The 24,575-nt window shown below is 44.5% G+C and overlaps 1 protein-coding gene across 1 annotated transcript in view; it reads left to right on the top strand.

The window, feature by feature from the left end:
* gli2a (GLI family zinc finger 2a) overlaps positions 1 to 21,960 on the top strand; it is a gene marked incomplete at its 5' end in the record, with an annotated part of 87,251 nt that extends 65,291 nt beyond the window's left edge. Inside the window, 9 exons of the mRNA XM_084179188.1 lie at positions 2,570 to 2,771; positions 5,814 to 6,015; positions 7,516 to 7,626; positions 7,847 to 7,972; positions 10,872 to 11,021; positions 12,037 to 12,201; positions 14,943 to 15,221; positions 16,868 to 17,222; positions 17,420 to 21,960. Of these exons, the coding sequence (XP_084035314.1) occupies positions 2,570 to 2,771; positions 5,814 to 6,015; positions 7,516 to 7,626; positions 7,847 to 7,972; positions 10,872 to 11,021; positions 12,037 to 12,201; positions 14,943 to 15,221; positions 16,868 to 17,222; positions 17,420 to 19,773 (3,944 nt within the window). The 3' untranslated portion in view covers positions 19,774 to 21,960. The remainder of the gene's footprint in view (positions 1 to 2,569; positions 2,772 to 5,813; positions 6,016 to 7,515; positions 7,627 to 7,846; positions 7,973 to 10,871; positions 11,022 to 12,036; positions 12,202 to 14,942; positions 15,222 to 16,867; positions 17,223 to 17,419) is intronic.
* Positions 21,961 to 24,575: the final 2,615 nt, after the last annotated feature.

The raw sequence follows: 24,575 nt of genomic DNA, 5'->3' as shown, positions 1-24,575 counted from the left end.
TTTGGGAAGGGTGCCCAGGGGGTGAGGCAGGCGCCAGCTTCGCCAGGCTGTGAGCCGTACTCCGTTTAGTTTCCTGCTTTATAAAGTGGCACATTAATAAGCAAATCACCCCTGAGGTTCAGTTCTGTTCTGTGGTGAGCAGAGATGAATAAGACCGCTGCACTACACACACACACACACACACACACAGACAAACACACGGCAGCTCCACAATGGGCCAGCCCAGTCCCAGGCAAGAGAGAAAGAGACATTAGACTCGATGCAAAAAGCCTTTCTAAAGACATTTACGTCATTTAGCAGATGCTCTTATCCAGAGCGACTTACAGTTAGTGAATACCTTTTTTTTATTTTTTATATATATACTGGCCCCCCATGGGAAACGAACCCACAACCCTGCCGTTGCAAACGCCATGCTCTATCAACTGAGCTACATCCCTGCCGGCCATTCACTCCCCTCCCCTACCCTGGACGACACTGGGCCAATTGTGCGCCGCCCATGAGTCTCCCGGTCGCGGCCGGCTGCGACAGAGCCTGGATTCAAACCAGGATCTCTAGTGGCACAGTTAGCACTGCGATGCAGTGCCTTAGACCACTGCGCCACTAAAGAGTATACTATAAACCACCTTCGTATCCGGATAGCAACCCTCTCCTCTCCCCACTCCACCCCCTCTCTCTACTCCCCCTCTCCCCCGAGAATCCCCCCTTCTCTTTCGCAAAATACGCCTAATGATACATGACACATTTATTTATTAGCTTCATTTATGAAAGAGTTGGCAAAATCAACAATCGGTCCCTAGGAGTGTTCTTCTATATCTCTTACATCTCTACAGCTGAGTTTTCGTAGAGCAGCCAGAGTCCCTCTGAAGTCCTGCAGCTCTCTAAGTAAGCACATGAGCCTTTTGTTTTACAACTCAGCACCATAATAGTCTGAAAACATAAGACTTCAGTTTTTACACACACACACGTGCGCATGCCCCAACACCCACCCACACACACGCACACACACAATGTATAAGACTACAGTTTTTACAGCCGTAGGTTTGGATAGGTATAGTGGTCTCTGGATCCATATGGCCTGGAAGAAAGCGTCACTAATTTACCCAATAAAGGGTCAGAGGATTGGCTGCAGGTGGACAGTGGTGTGTTTGACATGTTGTCAGGTGGTGGTGTGTGCGTCTGTCCGTGTGTTTTGGGGAGGTGTGATGGGAGCTATTAAAGAACTTCCTGTTGCCAGCGCCTCTGATGATGCCCCCTGTTAGGCCTAATAACCCCCCATCCCAGACCAGTACTACCCCCACCCCTCTGCCCTGGTCTGTGTCCTGTCACGCCATGCCACATCACACCAGGGCTAATACTCAGCACCTGTTGGCCCACAGCAGCTGGCCAACACTACCCCCTACCCTTACCCCATATTCTGCTAGCCACTACCCCCTACCACCACCTCTGTCTCTCTCTTTCTCTCCCTAGCTGTCACCCATTGCCACCGGAACAGATTCAAACCCAATGCCACCAAAGAAAAATACAATTTACTTTTTGGACAACCCTGAAAGACATCTTTCCAAATGTCTTTGACCACCTGGAACTGTTTTATGTAGCCTGTAAAAGGGACTACATGCTCAATTCAGGTCAGAATTACATGCACAGAACTCATGACTACGCGGTTAAGGATGTCTGCATACATTCTTACAGAATAATGATGATTATAATACACAACCTGAGGGAATTAATTCCAAAAGGGTCAAAGTTGACACAAAATACCAAATCAACAGTTAGTGGGAAAAAAATAAGAAGTTTTTTTTTACTGTAATGTTCATGCTCCAAAAACAGCTTGGTAAAAGCCCTCCATGACTCTCTGGGTTTACCTCTACCTTTTGTAGCTATGCTTTATTCTTTTAATGGTATTCTCAAATCAATTTGTTTAAATTGCTTCCATTTAACATGCTGAAATACAACTGACTGGGTGAGATTCTTATCACGGTAATTACAGCAAATTATTGGGAGTGATTCATTATGCATAAGAGGATGTGAATGTTAAGGGGAGGAGGAGGGTTGGGGTTGTATTAGAGAGATGATGGAGAGAGATATAGGCTGAATCCCAAATGGCACCCTATTAGCTATATAGTGCACTATTTTTGGTCAAAAGTAGTGCAGTGCACTATATATGGATAGGGTGCCATTTGGTACAGCCATCGACAGACTGAGGGGGACTGTACCTTAGTCTAGGCTAGACTAGCACTAGAATGAGCTCTACTAGAGCACCTCTGGATAAACAAGGAATGTTTCTTCTGCTTTCATCTTAAAACTGTAACTCTTTGGGGGTTTACTGACTGACTGACCTCTGTGTCCTTACTTTTTAGTATGCTGTGGGAGTATACTACTAGTGACATTTTCTTCCCCCACAATTATTGTAACACATAATCAGGGTAGGGAGAAAGGGTCACTAAAATGTTGTGTATATCGGCTTTCTCGTTGGGGTCTAGGCTGGGTACTGCAAAGCACTGCTGATGTTAAAAGGGCTTTATAAATATGTTTGATTGATTGATTGATTGATTGTGCTCTCTATCTGCAGTGTCCCGGTTCTCCAGCCCCAGACTGACCCCCAGGCTGAACAGAAAGCGAGCCCTGTCCATCTCCCCTCTCTCAGACGCCAGCATTGACCTGCAGACCATGATCCGTACCTCGCCCAACTCCCTGGTGGCCTACATCAACAACTCACGCTCCAGCTCCGCAGCCAGCAGCTCCTACGGACACCTGTCAGTCAGCGGCATCAGGTACAGTTGAAGTCGGAAGTTTACATACACCTTAGCCAAATTCATTTAAACTCAGTTTTTCACAATTCCTGACATTTAATCCTAGTACAAATTCCCTGTCTTAGGTCAGTTAGGATCACCACTTTATTTTAAGAATGTGAAATGTCAGAATAATAGTTGAGAGAATTATTTATTTCAGCTTTTATTTCTTCCATCACATTCCCAGTGGGTCAGAAGTTTACATACACTCAATTAGTATTTGGTAGCATTGCCTTTAAATTGTTTAACTTCGGTCAAACGTTTCGGGTAGCATTCCACAAGCTTCCCACAATAAGTTGGGTGAATTTTGGCCCATTCCTCCTGACAGAGCTGGTGTAACTGAGTCAGGTTTGTAGGCCTCTTTGCTCGCACACGCTTTTTCAGTTCTGCCCACAAATGTTCTATAGGATCGAGGTCAGGGCTTTGTGATGGCCACTCCAATACCTTGACTTTGTTGTCCTTAAGCCATTTTGCCACAACTTTGGAAGTATGCTTGGGGTCATTGTCCATTTGGAAGACCCATTTGCGACCAAGCTTTAACTTCCTGACTGATGTCTTGAGATGTTGCTTCAATATATCCACATAATTTTCCTTCCTCATGATGCCATCTATTTTGTGAAGTGTACCAGTCCCTCCTGCAGCCAAGCACCCCCACAGCATGATGCTGCCACCCCCGTGCTTCACGGTTGGGATGATGTTCTTCGGCTTGCAAGCCTGCCCCCTTTTTCCTCCAAACATAACGATGGTCATTACGGCCAAACAGTTCTATTTTTGTTTCATCAGACCAGAGGACATTTCTCCAAAAAGTATGATCTTTGTCCCCATGTGCAGTTTCAAACCGTAGTCTGGCTTTTGGAGCAGTGGCTTCTTCCTTGCTGAGCGGCCTTTCAGGTTATGTCGATATAGGACTCGTTTTACTGTGGAAATAGATACTTTTGTACCTGTTTCCTCCAGCATCTTCACAAGGTTCCTTTGCTGTTGTTCTGGGATTGATTTGCACTTTTCGCACCAAAGTACGTTCATCTCTAGGAGACAGAACGCGTCTCCTTCCTGACCGGTATGACAGCTGCGTGGTCCCATGGTGTTTATACTTGTGTACTATTGTTTGTACAGATGAACGTGGTACGTTCAGGCGTTTGGAAATTGCTCCCAAGGATGAACCAGACTTGTGGAGGTCTACTATTTTTTTTCTGAGGTCTTGGCTGATTTCTTTGGATTTTCCCATGATGTCAAGCAAAGAGGCACTGAGTTTGAAGGTAGGCCTTGAAATATATCCACAGGTACACCTCCAATTGACTCTAATGATGTCAATTAGCCTATCAGAAGCTTCTAAAGCCAGGACATCATTTTCTGGAATTTTCCAAGCTGTTTAAAGGCACAGTCAACTTAGTGTATGTAAACTTCTGACCCACTGGAATTGTGATACAGTGAATTATAAGTGAAATAATCTGTCTGTAAACAATTGTTGGAAAAGTTACTTGTGACATACACAAAGTAGATGTCCTAATCGACTTGCCAAAACTATAGTTTGTTAACAATACATTTGTGGCGTGGTTGAAAAACAAGTTTTAATGACTCCAACCTAAGTGTATGTAAACTTCCGACTTCAACTGTATAAGATACACTACATGACCAAAAGTATGTGGACACCTGCTCGTCGAACATCTCATTCCAAAATCATGGGCATTAATATGGAGTTGGTCCCCCCTTTGCTGCTATAACAGCCTCCACTCTTCTGGGAAGGCTTTGCACTAGATGATGGAATATTGCTGCAGGGACTTGCTTCCATTCAGCCACAAGCATTAGTGAGGTCGGGCGCTGATGTTGGGTGATTAGGCCTGGCTCGCAGTCGGTGTTCCAATTCATCCCAAAGGTGTTTGATGGGGTTGAGGCCAGGGCTCTGTGCAGGCCAGTCAAGTTCTTCCACACTGATCTTGACAAACCATTTCTGAATGGACATCGCTTTGTGCACAGGGGCATTGTCATGCTGAAACAGGAAAGGGCCTTCCCCAAGCTGTTGCCACAAAGTTGGAAACAGAATCATCTAGAATGTCATTGTATGCTGTAGCGTTAAGATTTCCCTTCACTGGAACTAAGGGGCTTAGCCCGAACCATGAAAAACAGCCCCAGACCATTATTCCTCCTCCACCAAACTTTACTATGCATTGGTGCAGGTAGCGTTCTCCTGGCATCCGCCAAACCCAGATTCGTCCATGGGACTGCCAGATGGTGAAGTGTGATTCATCACTCCAGAGAACACGTTTCCACTGCTCCAGAGTCCAATGGCGGCGAGCTTTACACCACTCCAGCCGACGCTTGGCATTGCGCATGGTGATCTTAGGATTTTGTGCGGCTGCTCAGCCATGGAAACCCATTTCATGAAGCTCCCGACTAACAGTTCTTGTGCTGACGTTGCTTCCAGAGACAGTTTGGAACTCGGTAGTGAGTGTTGCAACAGGACAGATTATTTTTACGCGCTTCAGCACTCGGCGGTCCTGTTCTGTGAGCTTGTGTGGCCTACCACTTCACGGCTGACGTTTCCATTTCACAATAACAGCACTTACAGTTGACGGGGGCAGCTCTAGCAGGGCAGAAATTTGACAAACTGAGTTGTTGGAAAGGTGGCATCCTATGACGGTGCCACGTTAAAGTCACTGAGCTCTTCAGCAAGGCCGTTCTACTGCCAATGTTTGTCTATGGATATTGCATGGCTTGATTTTATACACCTGTCAGCGACGGGTGTGGCTGAAATAGCCGAATCTACTCATTTGAAGGGGTGTCCACATACTTTTGTATATATAGTGTACACAACAACTGTTCTACACATATACATCTCTAGAGCTTATGTATTACTTTAAACAATCCACACATAGGGCTCCACATACAACAGTCAGTCATATAATATCTGCACAGTTTTAAAACGTATGTTATCTATTTAACTAAGTTATTAAAGTTATTGCATTTGCTGTTGTACTTCAAATGGAGTGCATCCGTTAATAACTGTCCTGTCCTTTCATCTCCCAGTCCGTCGTTCACCTTCCCCCACCCCATCAACCCCATGGCCTACCAGCAGCTGCTCAACCAGCAGAGAGGCCTGAGTGCGTTCGGCCATACCCCTCCCCTAATCCAGCCATCGCCCTCCTTCGCTGCCCGCCAGCATGCCCACGCCCTGACAGCCTCCACCCTCAACACCACCCACAACACCTCCAGCTCTGAGTCCAACCAGGTGAGTAGCATTGTCTTACATGAGATATCTGCACATATCTGTCTGATATCTCACAAACACTGGTTTAATTGTGACGCGCATGTCGATGTAGTCATAGAGATCCTATAATTCATGTTTTATATGCAATTCTATGAATTGTGAATACCCAGAGAGGGGTAAGGATAAAATCCATTCAGCTATAACACAGAAACCAAAGATCTCTAATGTGAATGGAATGTAGGCTATATAGTGTCCAAAGTACACTTAGTAAATTATGTTAAGTTATGGATAAAATGATGGCATGCTAAATGAATCCAGCCCAAGAGTGTCATAAACTGTCAAGTGTTTTTGGCTAGAGATGGCACAGCTATGAGCTGGAGGATGACTCCCTCCCATTAGCAGCAGTTTTTATCTGTCTCAGTTCTTAGATGTGTTTCCTCTGTCTCCTTTATCAACCTATTGTATACAATATGGTCTCTATGAATGTAAACTTCCCCCTCATCTACCATCACCCCCTCACACACACACAGAGACACCCATAAATTCCATCACTATGTCAATTTTAGTACACCAATGTACACACAAACACACAGATACACACACAAAGACACACACACACACAGAGAGAGAGAGATATACACACACACACACTGAGCTGAATCCCCCTCGCCCCCCCACCCCACTGACAGTGATCAGAACCATATTTATCCTGGTTTCCAGCCACTGAAGTCGGTGTTAGTGAAAGCATGGGGGCCCTGAAGCACAGTCAGCGCTGTACTGTACTGTAGTGGCTGGGTGGGATTTGGAGACTAGAGAGACCCCTCCTCACTGACCCCCAACCCTCACTTCATATCCTTTTTTATGATGCTTAAACACAGACACACACACACACACACTCACTCACTCACACACACACTCACACTGAGCGTCTCCTCCACAGAGTCTGTGACTGAGGCTTAAAAAGGCCTGTCTGTCTGTTGTGTTGAGAGTTGGTCGGAGGATCAAAGCTCTGAGCGTTGCAGTGTGGATAATAATTTCTCTCTTTTCATATTTCCCCTAGCTGACTCTCATAAAGCAGTCTAAACTGTTTAGTCTCTGTGTCCGGTTGCTATACGAGTTATGGGCCCTGAACCTGGTGCTTGGCTGGCTCTGGTTGACTCTGGAACCAACCAACCCTCACATCATCATGTTACCATAGAACAGAGCCAGTCAGCCAGCGCCAAGAACAATACTGTGATGTCGCTCTGACTTTGCTCTGAGTTATCTTAACTCTGCCTCTGTCTCTTCACACTCCAGAGCACTGTATCTCTGACTCCTTCTATTTGGCCACTTAGCAGACACTTTTATCCAGTGAGTGCATACATTTTGTATATAATCCCTGTGTGAATTGAACTTGACACTCTTACCAACTGAGCCATTAAGGACCACTCTACCTAACCTCTACTTTCTCTACAGTATGTCCTTCAGAAGGCTGGTATAGTCTGTCTCTCTCTAACGTCTACCTCCTTCTCTCTCCTGCAGAATGCTGGTGGTGACCCGGCGGTGAGCAGCACAGTCAACCCCATGATCACCAAGAGGCACAAGGTCAAGACAGAAGCAGAAGGACCCCGGCCCATATCACCATGCTCTCAGGTATGGGACCCCACAACCTCTTTTTTGCTTTTCTTATCTTTAGAGTGAGTTGCGCAAAAGCAATCTTAGATCATTAGGAAACAGATAAGCAAACGCAGAATAGTTCAGTATAGTTGGCTATATACTGTACATGCTATTGTCAACACATAGACAAACTGTGTACGTGCATGCACATAAGACAGTCATGAACCCCTCTCTGACTGAGTCCTCTGGTCCACAGGAGCATGTCCTGGACCTGAGTGAGGATAAAGAGGAATGGAAGCAGGAGCCAGAGGCTGTCTATGAGACCAACTGTCACTGGGACGGCTGCAGCAAGGAGTACGACACCCAGGACCAGCTCGTTCATGTGAGTTATTATTAAGGGATCTTTAGTGACCACATAGAGTTAGGACATCTGTGAGTAGGGGCCTGCTGGTGCCTCTACAGTCAGGGGGTATGCCTGTGACTTTCAGTAGACAAAAGCTTAAGGGCAGAGAGAGGCACACAGATACAGGAAGAAGTCTGAAAGACACCCTCCCATTTCCCCCTTTTTTTAATGTTCAAAACGGCCTCCTCTGCTCCTCATTAAAGTGTCAGTCCAGTCAGGTTTAATATGTAACCAGTCAAGGCAGTAGTAACTGATCCTTTCCTGTGACGGACACGCGCAGGGTTAATGAGGCCTGTTGATTCTGACTGAGGAGACGGAGGTGCTCTAACGCCCCTGCAGATGTGACCCCAACCCCTGGCTCTCAGCCACCGCTGACCTCTGAACCCTAGAGGCATGGCAGTAAATCCATCGTCATGCTCAGAGCTCTGGAACTCTGTTCTATTCCTTTCCTCCCTAAGGAACCCCTGATGAAGCCCTCTCTACTATACTCTAACAGGCTGTGATTAACTGGGATTGTCAGTCCAGTACCCAGACTGGGAGTCTCTGAGCTGAGTCTGGAATGAGGTCTCTAACTCCCAGCGTTACGGGTCAGGAGTGGATTCACCTTAGAGCCCCTTTCTCCCCCCTTTCCACCCTCCAGTCTGTCCTGACAAAGAAAGTCCAGGAGTAGAGCCACCTTAGAATCCCATTTACCCCCTTTGCTCCCCTCTCCTCCCCCACCCTCTCACTTCTCCACCATCCTCCCGCCACCCAGCCCCCCTGCCCCAGTCTGTCTTGACAGAGGGCATGTCCAGACCAGCCCCAGTTAGTTCCAGGATCCATTCCCCCTACTCTGCTGCTCTGTCAGGGATTGAGGGGTTTAGGAAACAGAGCTAGGGCCTGGTGGTGTGGATTGTGGGGTGTGGATGGACATGGTGAAGCAGAACACATACCACAACTCACTGGAATAATGGAATAAGGGAAAGGCAGCAAGGAAGGTAAGCAGAAAAACAGTAACAGTAAATGTCCATTGTAAATACTGTGTTATAAAATAATGAATGTTTCTGTGAATGAGTCTCTTGTTACAGTAACTTCTAATTACATACCAACGTAGATGTAGACATCTGTAGATGTAATAAATGAGAGTCTGCTGCCAACTATTTGATAGGACTTTATCCCTCCAGTACACACCCCCTGTACTGTTCTCACCAGTCATATAAGTGAAATCACTCACCTTGAAAAATAATACACTCAATTATGGCGTAGAACTTCTAAGTTATATTTACCCAAAGTAATCCTTCCCCAATAGCCCCAAATTATGGTTTCAGTATGGTATGAAGAGTACATGGCTGAAAATGGAAGCCTGCTGCAGGCCACACACTTCACTTGTTCATCCACTCCTCCTTTGAAAAAGAACTGGGCAGGATCCGGACTGTCAACCACTAACCCAGTCAGTGGGTGGACGACTGCATCCTAAATGGCACCCTATTCCCTATATAGTGCACTGCTTTTGACCAGGGCCCTGGCTTGTGACAAAGTGGCCACATTAGTAGGGTACAGTGAGGGTAAAGGTCCCTAGGAAACAAAGTGGTTTGTCTGGGTGTGTGAATATTTTCCATGTGGTTGTTTGTTTGTGTGTGTATGTGTGTGTGTGTGTGTGCGTGCGTGCGTGCGTGCGTGTGTGCGTGCGTGGGTGCGTGCGTGCGTGCGTGCGTGCGTGTGTGTGTGTGTGTGTGTATGTGTGTGTGTGTGTGTGTGCATGTGTGTAGCATGAGTATTTGGGGGTCTGGGCCTAAGGGATGGGATATACTGTAATTATTGGCTCAGTGGAAATGGAGGGATAGGCACTAAGCAGGGTAATCTTACCAAGTGGCCTTGCATGCCTAGACAATACATCAGAATGAGTCTTCCTGCCCTCCTGACCACACACTTAAATGAAAGACAGGCAGTTCCCCTAAAACAGAAACTCTGTGTTTGATTCTCAGTTCGTTTTCTGTAATTGAATGGAATGTAACTTTAGACATTTTTGTCCAATCACTGTCATATGTTTTTGAAACGCTCACGCAAAAATTGATGCATGTCTCCAAGGTCCTTTGACGAACTTTCAACCATGTCTGTGACGACTAACATTTTAAAATACCATCCCTAGTTCAGTTTGTACAGTACAGACAAACAGACAGATAATGTATCTCCAGGTAGAAAATAAAATCAACCATTCAAGCATGGACATCTCAGAGTAGTGTACACATGGTATGTTACACACCATTGGTTTCCTGATCAAAGTGAGAGAGAGGAGATGTGTGTAAATCTCAAGTGTGGCAGGAAGACAGGTCAGGATAGTGTGTGTGTGTGTGTGTGTGTGTGTGTGTGTGTGTGTGTGTGTGTGTGTGTGTGTGTGTGTGTGTGTGTGTGTGTGTGTGTGTGTGTGTGTGTGTGTGTGTGTGACGCAGGGCCTGACAAAACAGTCCCACCAATAACCCATCACAACCCTTTGTCTACAACGTGACGAATGGAAACTTACTGTCAGCCATGATGGATGGCGTTGTCACTCATGGTCTGGTGTGGGGAAGGGAAGGGAAGAAGGTTGTTCCACTCTGGTGGGAACTCAGAGAGGGATGGTTGGGAGGTCTGCTCTCACAAGCTCTTTGCTGACTCAACGTCTCCTCCACACACACACACAACAACACACACACCATCCCACCTCAAATGAGCAAGAAGGGGACATTTCTAAAGACATAAACAAATCTGACATCTTGTTGATTGAGAATATCATATCCTGAAACAAATGAGGTTCATGTCTATCTCCCAGACAGGTTGAGATACATGGACATTCCTGCTCTGTTTTACTTCCATGTGTTTTATTCCCATGTAACCCCATGTTCCCCTGTTCTCTCTGCAGCATATCAACAATGACCACATCCATGGGGAGAAGAAGGAATTTGTGTGTCGCTGGGATGAGTGCTCTCGGGAACAGAAGCCCTTCAAGGCTCAGTACATGCTGGTGGTCCACATGAGGAGACACACTGGAGAGAAGCCACACAAATGCACAGTAAGAACTCCAACTCCCAACATGCACCTGGGCATGTACACATTCTCCCAAGAAGCCCAGAGCCTTCTATTATAGGTCACAGATAAGCCACTCACATAACTATCACACATATTTATAAGTCCTACCTCTGGTTATGATTCTGCTTCGTGCCCTATAATAACTATAGACCAAAGCCCTAAAATGGTTATTTAGCTTTCCACTCAAAGCCTGTTTCTCACCAGCAGAAATCCATCCACTCCACATAGAATAGTCTTCTGGGCCTTTACTAAGGGCCTCATCTGTTGCACTGATTCACTCATGATAACATTTTTGTGTGTAGTTTCTTCAGCTTCAAAGCTCAATAATGAGGGCTTGTGAGTCCATTAAAAGAGAACTTCTGAGAAGAGAAGACTTCACAAGGCTGATTGACATGAGAGGAGGATGTTAGTTATTAAAGTGTAAAGAGGACTAGGGGGCCATTGGTCCTTATTAAGATCTACTCTACTGTATAGTTTAGTTACTAAATCCCACATGCATCTCATTCACCCCAGCTATCTCCCTCTCTACCAAGTCTTGTGTTTTTGAAGGGAGGATCTCAGGTCTTTTATGTCCACATTTGAGCTAATCTAGTTTGATCCCATCTCACACTCTCTGTCAATTACCCACAGTGCACAGCACAGCACACTCTGAAGGAATACCAAATCATACCACATAACAATGCATAGCATACCAAAGCTAAACACAGAACAGCTCAGCTGCTTTGTTTCAACAAAGTGTTCCATGATGTCTGGCGCTTTGCTTAAATACTTCTAATAGTCATTTTTCTCAAAGAGCAAATACTTTTTTGTGGTATATGTCAGTCTCTTTTAATAGTCCTTTTCTCAAAGAGCAAATTATTTTGTGTGATAGATGTCAGAGTCTCTGAGGCTATTGCTAACGCTGACCTTTGTCTGTCTCTCTCTCTTCTCTCTCTCCCTCCCTCTTTCCATCAATCCTTTTTTCCTTCCATGCCTCCCTCCCTCCTCTCTCTCTCTAGTTTGAAGGGTGCTGTAAGGCCTACTCTCGCCTGGAGAACCTGAAGACCCATCTGAGGTCCCACACAGGGGAGAAGCCTTATGTCTGTGAACACGAGGGTTGCAACAAAGCCTTCTCCAACGCCTCAGACAGAGCCAAGCACCAGAACAGAACTCACTCCAATGAGGTAAGGCTCCTATAAACACCCAACCATAGACAATCAACTAAGAGACATACTGTGAGTTACATCTATGTATTTACCCACTGCCACTATTTAAATAAACTAATGCACATTTAAGTTAATTGTGTTTACACTATTCAAGGATTTCTATGTCCAATATTTAGTCAACTTATTCTCTGTTTGTTTTATTTGTGTTTTACATAATGTACACTACCGGTCAAAAGTTTTAGAACACCTACTCATTCAAGGGTTTTTCTTTATTTTTTACTATTTTCTACATTGTAGAATAATAGTGAAGACATCAAAACTATGACATAACACATATGGAATCATGTAGTAACCAAAAAAGTGTTAAACAAATCAAAATATATTTTATATTTGAGTTTCTTCAAATATCCACCCTTTGCCTTGATGACAGCTTTGCACACTCTTGGCATTCTCTCAACCAGCTTCATGAGGTAGTCACCTGGAATGCATTTCAATTAACAGGTGTGCCTTGTTAAAAGTTAATTTGTGGAATTCATTTAATGTGTTTGAGCCAATCAGTTGTGTTGTGACAAGGTAGGGGGGGTATACAGAAGATAGCACTATTTGGTAAAAGACCAAGTCCATATTATGGCAAGAACAGCTCAAATAAGCAAAGAGAAACGACAGTCCATCATTACTTTAAGACATGAAGGTCAGTCAATACGGAAAAGTTCAAGAACTTTGAAAGTTTCTTCAAGTGCAGTCGCAAAAACCATCAAGCGCTATTATGAAACTGGCTCTCATAAGGACCGCCACAGGAATGGAAGACCCAGAGTTACCTCTGCTGCAGAGGATAAGTTCATTACCAGCCTCAGAAATTGCAGCCCAAATAAATGCTTCACAGAGTTCAAGTCACAGACACATCTCAACATCAACTGTTCAGAGGGGACTGTGTGAATCAGGCCTTCATGGTCGAATTGCTGCAAAGAATCCATTACTAAAGGACACCAATAAGAAGAAGAGACTTGCTTGGGCCAAGAAACACGAGCAATGGACATTAGACCGGTCCAAATTGGAGATTTTTGGTTACAACCACTGTGTCTTTGTGAGACGTGGTGTGGGTGAACGGATGGTCTCCGCATGTGTATTTCCCACCGTAAAGCATGGAGGAGGAGGTGTTATTGTGTGGGGGTGCTTTGTGGGTGACACTGTCTGTGATTTATTTAGAATTCAAGGCACACTTAACCAGCATGGCTACCACAGCATTCTGCAGCGACACCCCATCCCATCTGGTTTGCGCTTAGTGGGACTATCATTTGTTTTTCAATTGGACAATGACCCAACACACCTCCAGGCTGTGTAAGGGCTATTTGACCAAGAAGGAGATTGATGGAGCGCTACATCAGATGACCTGGCCTTCACAATCCCCAACCTCAACCAAATTGAGATGGTTTGGGATGAGTCGGACCGCAGAGTGAAGGAAAAGTAGCCAACAAGTGCTCAGCATATGTGGGAACTCCTTCAAGACTGTTGGAAAAGCATTCCAGGTGAAGCTGGTTGAGAGAATGCCAAGAGTGTGCAAAGCTGTCATCAAGGCAAAGGGTGGCTATTTCAAGAATCTCAAATACAGTGGGGAAAATAAGTATTTAGTCAGCCACCAATTGTGCAAGTTCTCCCACTTAAAAAGATGAGAGAGGCCTGTAATTTTCATCATAGGTACACGTCAACTATGACAGACAAATTGAGAAAAAATGAAACCAAAATAGAACTTTTGGTAAAAACTCAACTCGTCGTGTTTGGAGGACAAAGAATGCTGAGTTGCATCCAAAGAACACCATACCTACTGTGAAGCATGGGGGTGGAAACATCATGCTTTGGGGCTGTTTTTCTGCAAAGGGACCAGGACGACTGATCCGTGTAAAGGAAAGAATGAATGGGGCCATGTATCGTGAGATTTTGAGTGAAAATCTCCTTCCATCAGCAAGAGCATTGAAGATGAAACATGGCTGGGTCTTTCAGCATGACAATGATCCCAAACATACCGCCCGGGCAACGAAGGAGTGGCTTCGTAAGAAGCATTTCAAGGTCCTGGAGTGGCCTAGCCAGTCTCCAGATCTCAACCCCATAGAAAATCTTTGGAGGGAGTTGAAAGTCCGTGTTGCCCAGCGACAGCCCCAAAACATCACTGCTCTAGAGGAGATCTGCATGGAGGAATGGGCCAAAATACCAGCAACAGTGTGTGAAAACCTTGTGAAGACTTACAGAAAACGTTTGACCTGTGTCATTGCCAACAAAGGGTATATAACAAAGTATTGAGAAACTTTTGTTATTGACCAAATACTTATTTTCCACCATAATTTGCAAATAAATTCATTAAAAATCCTACAATGTGATTTTCTGGAATTTCTTTCCTCATTTTGTCTGTCATAGTTGACGTGTACCTATGATGAAAATTACAGGCCTCTCTCATCTTTTTAAGTGGGAGAACTTGCACAATTGGTGGCTGACTAAATACTTTTTTCCCCCACTGTATAAAATATATTTTGATTTGTTTAACAGTTTTTTGGTTACTATATGATTCCATATGTGTTATTTCATAGTTTTGAGGTCTTCACTATTATTCTACAATGTAGAAAATAGTAAAAATAAAGAAAAACCCTTGAATGAGTAGGTGTTCTAAAACTTTTGACCGGTAGTGTATTTTCAGAAGACAATGGATTAAAACAGTAATCAACTTAAACATCAGATAATAAGATATTATGTAAAATTATTTTTCCCAGAAACCCTACATCTGTAAAATCCCTGGGTGCACTAAGCGCTACACAGACCCCAGCTCTCTCAGGAAGCATGTGAAGACGGTCCACGGACCTGAGGCCCACGTCACGAAGAAACAACGTGGCGATGTGCCCCCCAGGGGTCCTCCTAAGGGGAATGGAGAGAACGAGGCAAACGCCAAACAGAGTGGTAGAGGGATGGATGGAAAAATGGAGGCCAACAGCACCATTAGAGGAGTGGAGGACTGCTTGCAGGTCAAGTCTATCAAGACTGAGAACTCGATGGTAAGACTGGGTGTGACATTTTATTGTGTCATAACCACTGCTTTTAACAAAGCATTGACTTTAACTATTGTCAAAATCCTATCAACTACAACTACTTAAAACTATCAATGCTATCTTAACAGTATCATTCATACATGTTCTATGTTATTTGAGTCTTGTGACGCAAATGCAAGCATTTCACCATTTATCCCATCACCTTTCACATTAACTTAACTGTGATGGATAATTTAACTGCTGCTGGTCTATCCTCTTCCTAACCTAACTCACCACTCTGGTCACTGCTTGAATGTGCTTCTCTTTCCTTAACACTTTCCCTATTGGACAGGCTTCACTGAGGTGAGCACCACCACTGTTTCTGTTCCTTTCAATGCTTTTTAACTCTGCATGTCAATTCTGCGTCAACCGTCAATACATTTGAAATGCACTACTCTGTTCCTCCATGTATGAAATAATAGAGGATTACCACCAAGCACTTTCCAAGAGCTTCTTGTTTTAAAAGTGTATACTAGCTACAGTTGGATGTTGTGATGTACTGTGAAATCTACCCATTTAGTTATAAATACACTAGATGACCGACAGGAGGGGGGGGGGGGGGGGGGGGGGGGCTGTTTTGAAGCCACCATGACTCCATCTTAGCACTCCCACAACGTTGTAAGAAATATTTTGGAAGCTATAGAAATTGATTTATTAATGTCAACAACAAAAAAATTGCCACGTTTATTATATTGCAGACACCTTAATGCTTACTTTTAAATTATGTTATGTGAGCCAAACATACAAATAAAAATGTATAAAAACATTTTAGTATAATTTTTTGAAAGTGCTAATGTTACTGCCCCCACTACAACAAAACAATACTTAAATACATGTAATTTTGTCCTTAAAACATTTAATTGAAATACTGTAGAATTCCATTCATTCCTATGGAGGACTGCTCTCCTGGGGAGTGCCAATATGGCCGACAGGTGGCTTCAAACCCTCTCATTGGCCAATACATAGCATCAGCAATCCAGGGTTTATATACTTCAATGACCCCTTTGTACACACACACACACACACACACACCCACACACACACACACACTTTATTCAGTTATATTCCTCTGTGGCCTAGAGATCTGACAGTATTGTCTGTCAGGCCATGATAAAAGTAATTATCAAATTAATATTCAAACAACGGGACTGTTCAGCATGTGCGCCGAACAAATAGTGCCAGCGATCAAGCTGTGATCAAGACTCTTTCTAGTTCAGTCTGTGTCAGAATTAACCACTATCAACACTTGACTATGATGAGACACACAATATCCCCCCGTCCCTCCACTAATAGACATGTTTCCTTTGTAAATGAATCCAACAATTCTATGATAAATAAGATTAAGAAACTATAGCTAGGCTACATAATTCATTTAATTTGTGGTTTTGCAAAGAGTTTACATAATTTATTAATCAGAATTTTGCAACTGTATTCCAGTATTTCAAATTGTAACTTTAAGCATCTTTTTTATAACAACAATGCCCTGTCTGACAGTGATACCCGTTTCACACTATCATGCCAATCTGAACCAAACCTACCCAGTAATGTGAAAAGACCTTAATAGGCTTGATCCGGTGTCTAACCTGAACCACCTATCCTGTCCCCCTCTCCAGATGTATCAATCCAGCCCTGGCGGTCACTCGTCATGTAGCAGTGAGCCGTCGCCACTTGGCAGTGCCCACAACAATGACAGTGGAGTAGAGATGGCCCTGCACAGTGGGGGCAGCTTTGGGGACCTTAGTGCATTGGACGATCCTCCCATGGTGGACTCCTCCACCCTCTCCCCCCGCAACTCAGTGGGGGTGGGGCTTGGGCTTCATAAAGGGAGAGGAGTCACCATTAAGCTGGAGAATATCAAGAAGGAGAGGCTGAAGAATGTGAGGGACTCTTGTCCCTGGGCCAACTCTGGTCCTCAGGCACCTCAGGTCCGAAACACCAACACCAAGCTGCCTCCCATTCCTGCTGTTGGTAAGTGTGAAGTTCTATACTGTAACAATATAGTTTTTGATAACAACTGTTTTTAAGAACCTGCAGTAATGCTGAAGGATTAGTACATCCATAATAGGAAATATTGAGTTGAGAGGAATATGTGAAGAAGCCTTAGAAACCTAGAAAGGGGTTTTGCCTTATATGTTATAATGTGGTTCCTTTTGTTGGTTCCTCAGGTTCCCTTCTGGAGAACTCCAATTTGATCGCTCCACCCGGGCCCTACCCTGGTCAGCGACTTGGTGACCTGTCGTCATGCGAGGTGACCATGCTGAACCAGCTAAACGAACAGGGCCGCCGGGACAGCAACACCAGCACTACCAGCTCAGCCTACATCAGCCGGCGTTCCTCTGGCATCTCCCCCTGCTACTCCAGCCGCCGCTCCTCCGAAGCCTCGCAGTTCAGCAACCGCCACAACAACATCAGCTCAGCCGACTCCTACGACCCCATCTCCACAGACCTGTCCCGGAGATCCAGTGAGGCCAGCCAGTGTGGAGGTGGTGGTGGAAACCTATCTAGTTTGCTCAGCCTCACCCCAGCCCAGCACTACCGTCTCAAGGCCAAGTACGCTGCCGCAATCGGGGGCGCTCCACCTACACCTCTGCCCAACATGGAGCGCATGAGCCTCAGGACCAGGATGGCCCTGTACGGGGACCACTCCCAGGAAAGGGAAAGCTCCTCCCACTCTCAACTGTTCCACCCCCCTACCGGAGCAGTTCCCAGACGCTGCAGCGACATCGGTTACGGTAACCATAGCATGATGCCCCACGAGGTCCCTGGGAACCTACCCCGGCGAGCCAGCGACCCTGTCCGCAGACCTACCCTAGACCCACTGTCCCTGCCACGAGTCCAGCGCTACAACAGCATGAATAGTATGAACCCCAACAGTATGATGCCTCCTCCCTCTGCCGACCGCCGGGGCCTGGCCATGCAGAGCTACACGCGGTCCGACGGAAGCCTGCACCACCATCCCTTTGCCCCACGGCCCCCCAGCATCTCAGAGAACGTGGTGATGGAGACCATGGCCGTGGATGGGCTGGACCATGCAGGGGATGAAGACATGGTGCTGCCTGATGACGTCGTACAGTACATCAGGTCTCAGAACACTGGCCCTGGCCAATCAGCAGGCCCCGCCGACTACGCCAACAGCCAATTACAAGGGGGCTTCCAGGTCCAGGGGAATATGACCTCCTGCCAACAGCAGTTCTATGGGCAGAGGAGGATGGCCATGGTGGATGCCAACATGCCCCTGTCTGGGTCAGGCCAGGCTCCCCTACCCCCCTACCAGATGAGCCCTGGGTCTGGCTCCCAGCAGCAGCAGTACCCAGCCTCTCACAGTATGAACAACAAGAACAACATGCCAGTCCAGTGGAACGAGGTCAGCTCAGGGACTGTGGATGCTACAGCCACCTCCAGACTCACCAAGCAGAACCTCCTCAGAAACAACAACCTGGCCATGGTCCAGCAGAGACAGAACTTTGGGCATTTCCAGGGTAGTATGGGTAGTAACAGTAACCAGCAGGTGATTCCCATGAACCAGAATATGGCTCTACAAGGCTACACCCAGAGAAGCAACTCTCAGAGGATCAACTCTGTCCAACAGCAACAGAGGCAGCCATGCAGCATAAACTATACTGAGCAGATGAGTCCACAGCAAGGATACGGTCAAGAGGTCATCCCTGTCCCTAACTCTGGATCTGGGAATGGCAGCCTACGACCCAACTTTAATGGCATGGCACTGCCCAATGGCAGGGTGATGGCTACACACAACAATCCTGATACGCAGATCTCCAGGTCAAGGACTCCGGTTGAAAGCTATGCCCCCCACTTGATTCAGGTTGACCAGCAGAACTACAGTATTCCATCTCAGCAGCAAGACGTCAATACTGGGAACAGAGCTGGGATGCAGCCCAGGCCTCCCATGGAGCCCAAGTCTATGAGCAGTAGACAACACTCAGGGTCCAGAAGTATGATGCAGCAGAACCGTTTCCCTCAGTTTGACTTCAATCACAACACCTCTGAGGCCAGTCCAAAGAGGCCGGGTGGCACCACAGCACATACCGGCAGACATAACAGAGACTCAAACTCCAACGCTTCAATGTTTTATGACGGCCAGATCCACATGTTTGAACCCAATAACAACCACAACGTGAGCTTCAACTCCCCCATGTCCCCCTTCATGGGCCAGACTCCGGGAGGCACCACTGTTACCATGGCGTCTCCAGGGGTCAACCAGGTCACCAGCACCGTAGACTCGTCCGGCTCCTCTGGATCGACCTCTGGCATGGAACATGCCCAGATTGACTTTGACGCCATGTTGGATGATGGAGACCACTCCAGCCTGATGTCAGGGACCCTCAGCCCCGGACTCCTCACCAGCCTGTCCCAGAATTCCTCCAGGCTTACAACCCCCCGTAACTCTGTGACCCTGGCCTCTGTGCCAGCAGGGATCGGTAATATGGCTATCGGAGATATGAGCTCCATGTTGACCACCCTGGCTGAGGAGAGCAAGTTCCTCAACATGATGAGCTAAGGCCTTGGCTGTGTCACAATAATCTCTCCTTTCTCCCCAACTGTGCACTTGTTCACTTCCCTTCATGGAGTTGAAAGAAAATGATTGGTGTATGGAAACTCCCTCTAGCCCATGCCTACACCAATCCAATGCTTTTAATTTTGTGAGGAGTAGTGAAAGAGTGCACACTTCGGAAGGAAGGAGATATTATTGGGATGCCCCCTTGTGTATTCAGACCATTTCAAAGAAAAATTTACTATAAAAGCACTGATTATATGTAACAATACCTTATGGAAATGGTACTCTTCAGGAGCATGTTGATCTCCGCTGGCCTGTATAGAGACTTTGCTTATCCAGTAATATGTAATATTTGCTCAAGTACATTTTAAGTAGTGTTTGTGTTGATAAAGTAAGTATAGTAAAGACATAAGGAACATTTTAAAGGCATAAGGAGCATTATCACTGTTTTGAAAAGCCATACTTTGTATCTACGAATAAGAATAGATCAGGGTATAAAAATACATCAGCAAATAAGTGTCCATTGCTCAGTATTTGTTGATGTTTGTTACTCTTTAAAAAGCAGTGCACTGAAAGCAGTTCACAAAGTGCCTTGCTAAATAGATAAAGTTTGAATAACATGTGAACTCATGAAACGTACATACATGTAACGATGTTGCCAGGTAAAAAGGCATATGGAAATATTCAAATAATTTTCTCATTACGACCTTTGATCATGTTTATAGATATACTGTATGGTACGTGCTTTAAATTATGTTAAAGAGACTTGAGTATTGCAAGCTAAGTATAATATGATGCAACTATAGAACATTGTGATGCTACATTGTTAACATCAATCCATGTATAGAGGAGCTTGCAGTGGAACAGGATCCCATGCAAAGATAGAGACGGTTTTCGTGGACCCAGATTAAGCCTAATGAAGGACTAAAAACCATGCTGAGTGGAGATTCTCGATTGAAAGTGATTTTTAGTCCAGGACAAGGCTTAATCTGTATACAGGAATCCAGCCATAGTGTACAGGAGATGGCCACTTTCAGTCATACTGTATAAAATATCTTCCAAGTGCCCTCCAGAAGCTGTACAGTAACCCTCTAAGGACTCTCCTCCTTGTGAGACTGACTGTATGATTGAAAAGGACAGAGATCTGCCTCAGTGTAAGTCAGTCTGTGGAGAGACACGCCAACATGGACTCAGGGGTAGACGTAGCATAGTAAATGTAAGTCCGGGACACTCCTATTAGTAGGATATGTTATGTTTCGTATGGTATGTATTAATTTGTGGATGCCCATCATCCATTTCGTATGATATGTTACGAATTGCAATTTGTACAATATTTTACGATTTTGCAATTCGTTCAATATGTTACAAATTTGCAAAACGTATGATATGTTATGAATTCCAATTTGTTGTGGCTATCGTTAGCTAGGTGGCTAACGTTAGCTGGGTGGCTAACGTTAGCTAGACTAGGGGTTAAGGTTAGGGTTAAGGTTAGCAGTTGGGTTAAAGGATTAAGGTTAGGGGAAGGGTTAGCTAACATGCTAAGTAGTTGCAAAGTAGCTAAAAAGTGGTAGGTAGTTGAAAAGCTGCTAATTAGCTCAAATGCTAAAGGTGTCCGTGATGAGATTCACTCAACCTTTGGGTTGCTAAGCGTTTGCGTTATACGCCTACCCATCCACCCTATCCAACCACCCTACTTTAATTTTTGCCTTAAAAAACCTTCTCTCTTATGTAACCATACCAAATTAAACATATCATCCTAATTTCAGTGTACCTGATTTACATGTACTATGTTACGTCTAGTCTATGAGACCAGGCTGCACACACAGACCCTGTGCCTGTCTAGGATGAATCAGATCTCTAAAGGAATATGCTAGTACTCCATGTGTTCTCTGTGGACATGATTACACACTAATTTGTGGATTCATTACCCCTACCTACTCCCTGAGCTAGACATGGACTATATGGGGAATCAAATAAGGAACGTTTTACTTTGATTACGAATCATATCAAGGACAATGATACACCGTAACCTCCTCAGTTTTTATTTTAGTTTGCTTGCTGGAATTAAAGTAGCCTTACCGTATGTACAGGTATGCTGCCCATCCATTTTACTATGCTCAGTGTGAGTGTGTGTGTGTGTTGTATATAGCTTTTGTACATATCAAATACAGTATCTCAGTTTTTTCTGTTTTAACCAAAGTCCTGTGTTGTGTCTCCTTTGAAATCACATGGTCTCGTCCCTCTGGGACACATGTAAGCAAAGTGTCGTTATTCAAATTCACCCTAATGAATTCTAGACACTATGAAAACCATCCTCATGTCAAAGAATTCATCTTGATCAAAAATACACTGGACGTGTCAGAGTTAGATTCTATTTTCTAGATTCATGTTTACACTGTGAAGAGAGCAGAGTTCAACTGTTCTAGAATGTTGAGGGGATCCTACCCATAGAATTGCATAGGATCTTTATGATTCTACCCCCTAAACACTGCCCACACGTTTCTTACATCATTTATACATACATCACCTTTTTACTGTTTATAGTTAATATTTGTGTTAGCTGATGTAAAAAAATATGTATTTGCTGTTGGAAAAATATAATCTAGCTACAGCATTTCAAATCAAATCAAATCAAATTGTATTGGTCACATGCGCCGAATACAACAGGTGCAGACATTACAGTGAAATGCTTACTTACAGCCCTTAACCAACAGTGCATTTGATGCTTAGCGGAAATTATGCCTATTGTTTACTTAGTTCATGTTTTGGTTGGGTCGTTTTATCATAGATGAAGGTGAGTGGTGGTTAAAAACATAATAGGTTACTAGTAAATAATGTAGGGAAAACTTTGTTTTCTCTTTGATCACTTCTCTTTCATACATTCACAATACATATTTACTTAAACAGGCTTTTTTTTACAATGTTCGCGAGGGTATAAATTCAACCTCTGTCTGAAAACCCAGACAAAAAAGGATCCTCCGAAAACACAAAACGCATAAAGAGCCATTTCTAAAGTTAGCTGGCATGCTGTCCAAAATTCACAGTGGCAGGCAGGCTCTGAGGAAAGGTTTTTCAGGAACCACATAAAATGCACCAGTGGTGAAAGATAAAAAGAAAGAAAGAAAGAAAGAAAGACAGAAAGACAGAAATAAAGACAGAAGGAAAAAGGAGAGAGATAGAGAGGGAGAGAGAAAGAGTGTGTGTTGAAGGAGAGCGAGAGAAAGGGGGCTGTAAAAGGGATGACGCGTGGAGAAAGTGTAAAGAAAGGGGGAACAAATGATTTTACTCTGACAGGCAGCGGAACTCTGCTGAGGATCCTTTTGATGTTTGCCACTGATTGCTCTTGCCACTGGAATTCCTTATTCTCTCAGAGAAAAGATGGGAGAAAAATAGCCCCGGGGTAAGAAGGGATCTCAGAGAACAAGATGTTAACACGGGAGCCAAGATGATCAGTAACGGACAAGGCACTAACTAATTAGACAAGAACACAAACGAGGTGATACAAGACTCAGAGAGAGAGAGAGAGCGCTGAAGATAGTCCAAAGAGATGGCCTGCCTGGCCTGGCATGCAGTCTCAGAGCGTGACATTCTAGAATCATGTTTTCCATGCTGCTTGGTCCCATGGTTCCAGTGATTCCACACAGAGATGCAGTTTTCTAAGAACAGGTCTCAGGGGGAGGGGGGCTGTTATCTCTCACTTTCTCAGTCCCTCTCTCTCTCTCTATCCATAACCCCTCTCCACTCAGCTGTCCCCTAGTTGGTAGACTCTGGGCAGCTGGAGGAAGGAGAGAAAAAGAGAGAGAGAAGGAAATAGAGAGAGGAGGGAGGGCAGGGCATTTAGCTGCTGAGGGACTGCATGAAACAATGCCACCAGATATTACAATTCACACTAGGTTCAGAGGCCTCAACTTTTTGATCTCAAGACATTTCCCTTTGTGCAAAAAGTATGAAAAAAGTATGAAAAATGTATGCACTCACTAACTGTAAGTCGCTCTGGATAAGAGCGTCTGCTAAATGACTAAAATGTAAAAATATACAGTAAATGCATAAGTGTCCTTATGGTGATTTATATTGCTGGCAAAAGTCCACTAGGTAAGCACCTCTTCCTCTCACAAGTCAAGATCCACTGCTTTAATAGTAAGACATTTTCATCAGCTCTCAAAATCCTCCCACTTTCTAATGGTATAAGGGAGTCAAGTTACTAAGCAGTTAAACTGAACCCAGTCGGGTGTAAACAATAGATCATTGCTTGTGGGGCGGAGTCAGTTAAGTATCTCAACATAATACAAATAAATCCACCAGGAGAACTGCATTTGTTGTTGAAAGAGACAATGATAAGCCTAAGAACAATGTCCCACACAATGTTTGATCTGTTGGCTATATCTCTATCTATCTATCTATCTATCTATCTATCTATCTATCTATCTATCTATCTATCTATCTATCTATCTATCTATCTATCTATCTATCTATCTATCGATATAGATAGATAGAATATACAGTGCCTTTGGAAAGTTTTCAGACCCCTTGACTTTATACACATTTTGTTACATTACAGCCTTATTCTAAAATGGATTAAATAAATAAAAAATCCTCAGCAATCTACACAGAATACCCTATAATGACAAAGTGAAAACAGGTTTTTAGAAATGTTTGCAAATGTATTAAAAAGAAAACAGAAATACCTTATTTACATAAGTATTCAGACCCTTTGCTATGAGACTCGAAATTGAGCTCAGGTGCAGCCTGTTTCCATTGATCATCCTGGAGATGTTTCGACAACTTGGTTGGAGTCCACCTGTGGT

Source organism: Coregonus lavaretus (genome assembly GCF_964263955.1).
Source record: "Coregonus lavaretus genome assembly, chromosome: 16".
Classification (NCBI taxonomy): Eukaryota; Metazoa; Chordata; class Actinopteri; order Salmoniformes; family Salmonidae; genus Coregonus; species Coregonus lavaretus.
The sequence above is the reverse complement of the archived record's forward strand: the minus strand, read 5'-3'. Positions and strand labels throughout refer to the sequence as shown.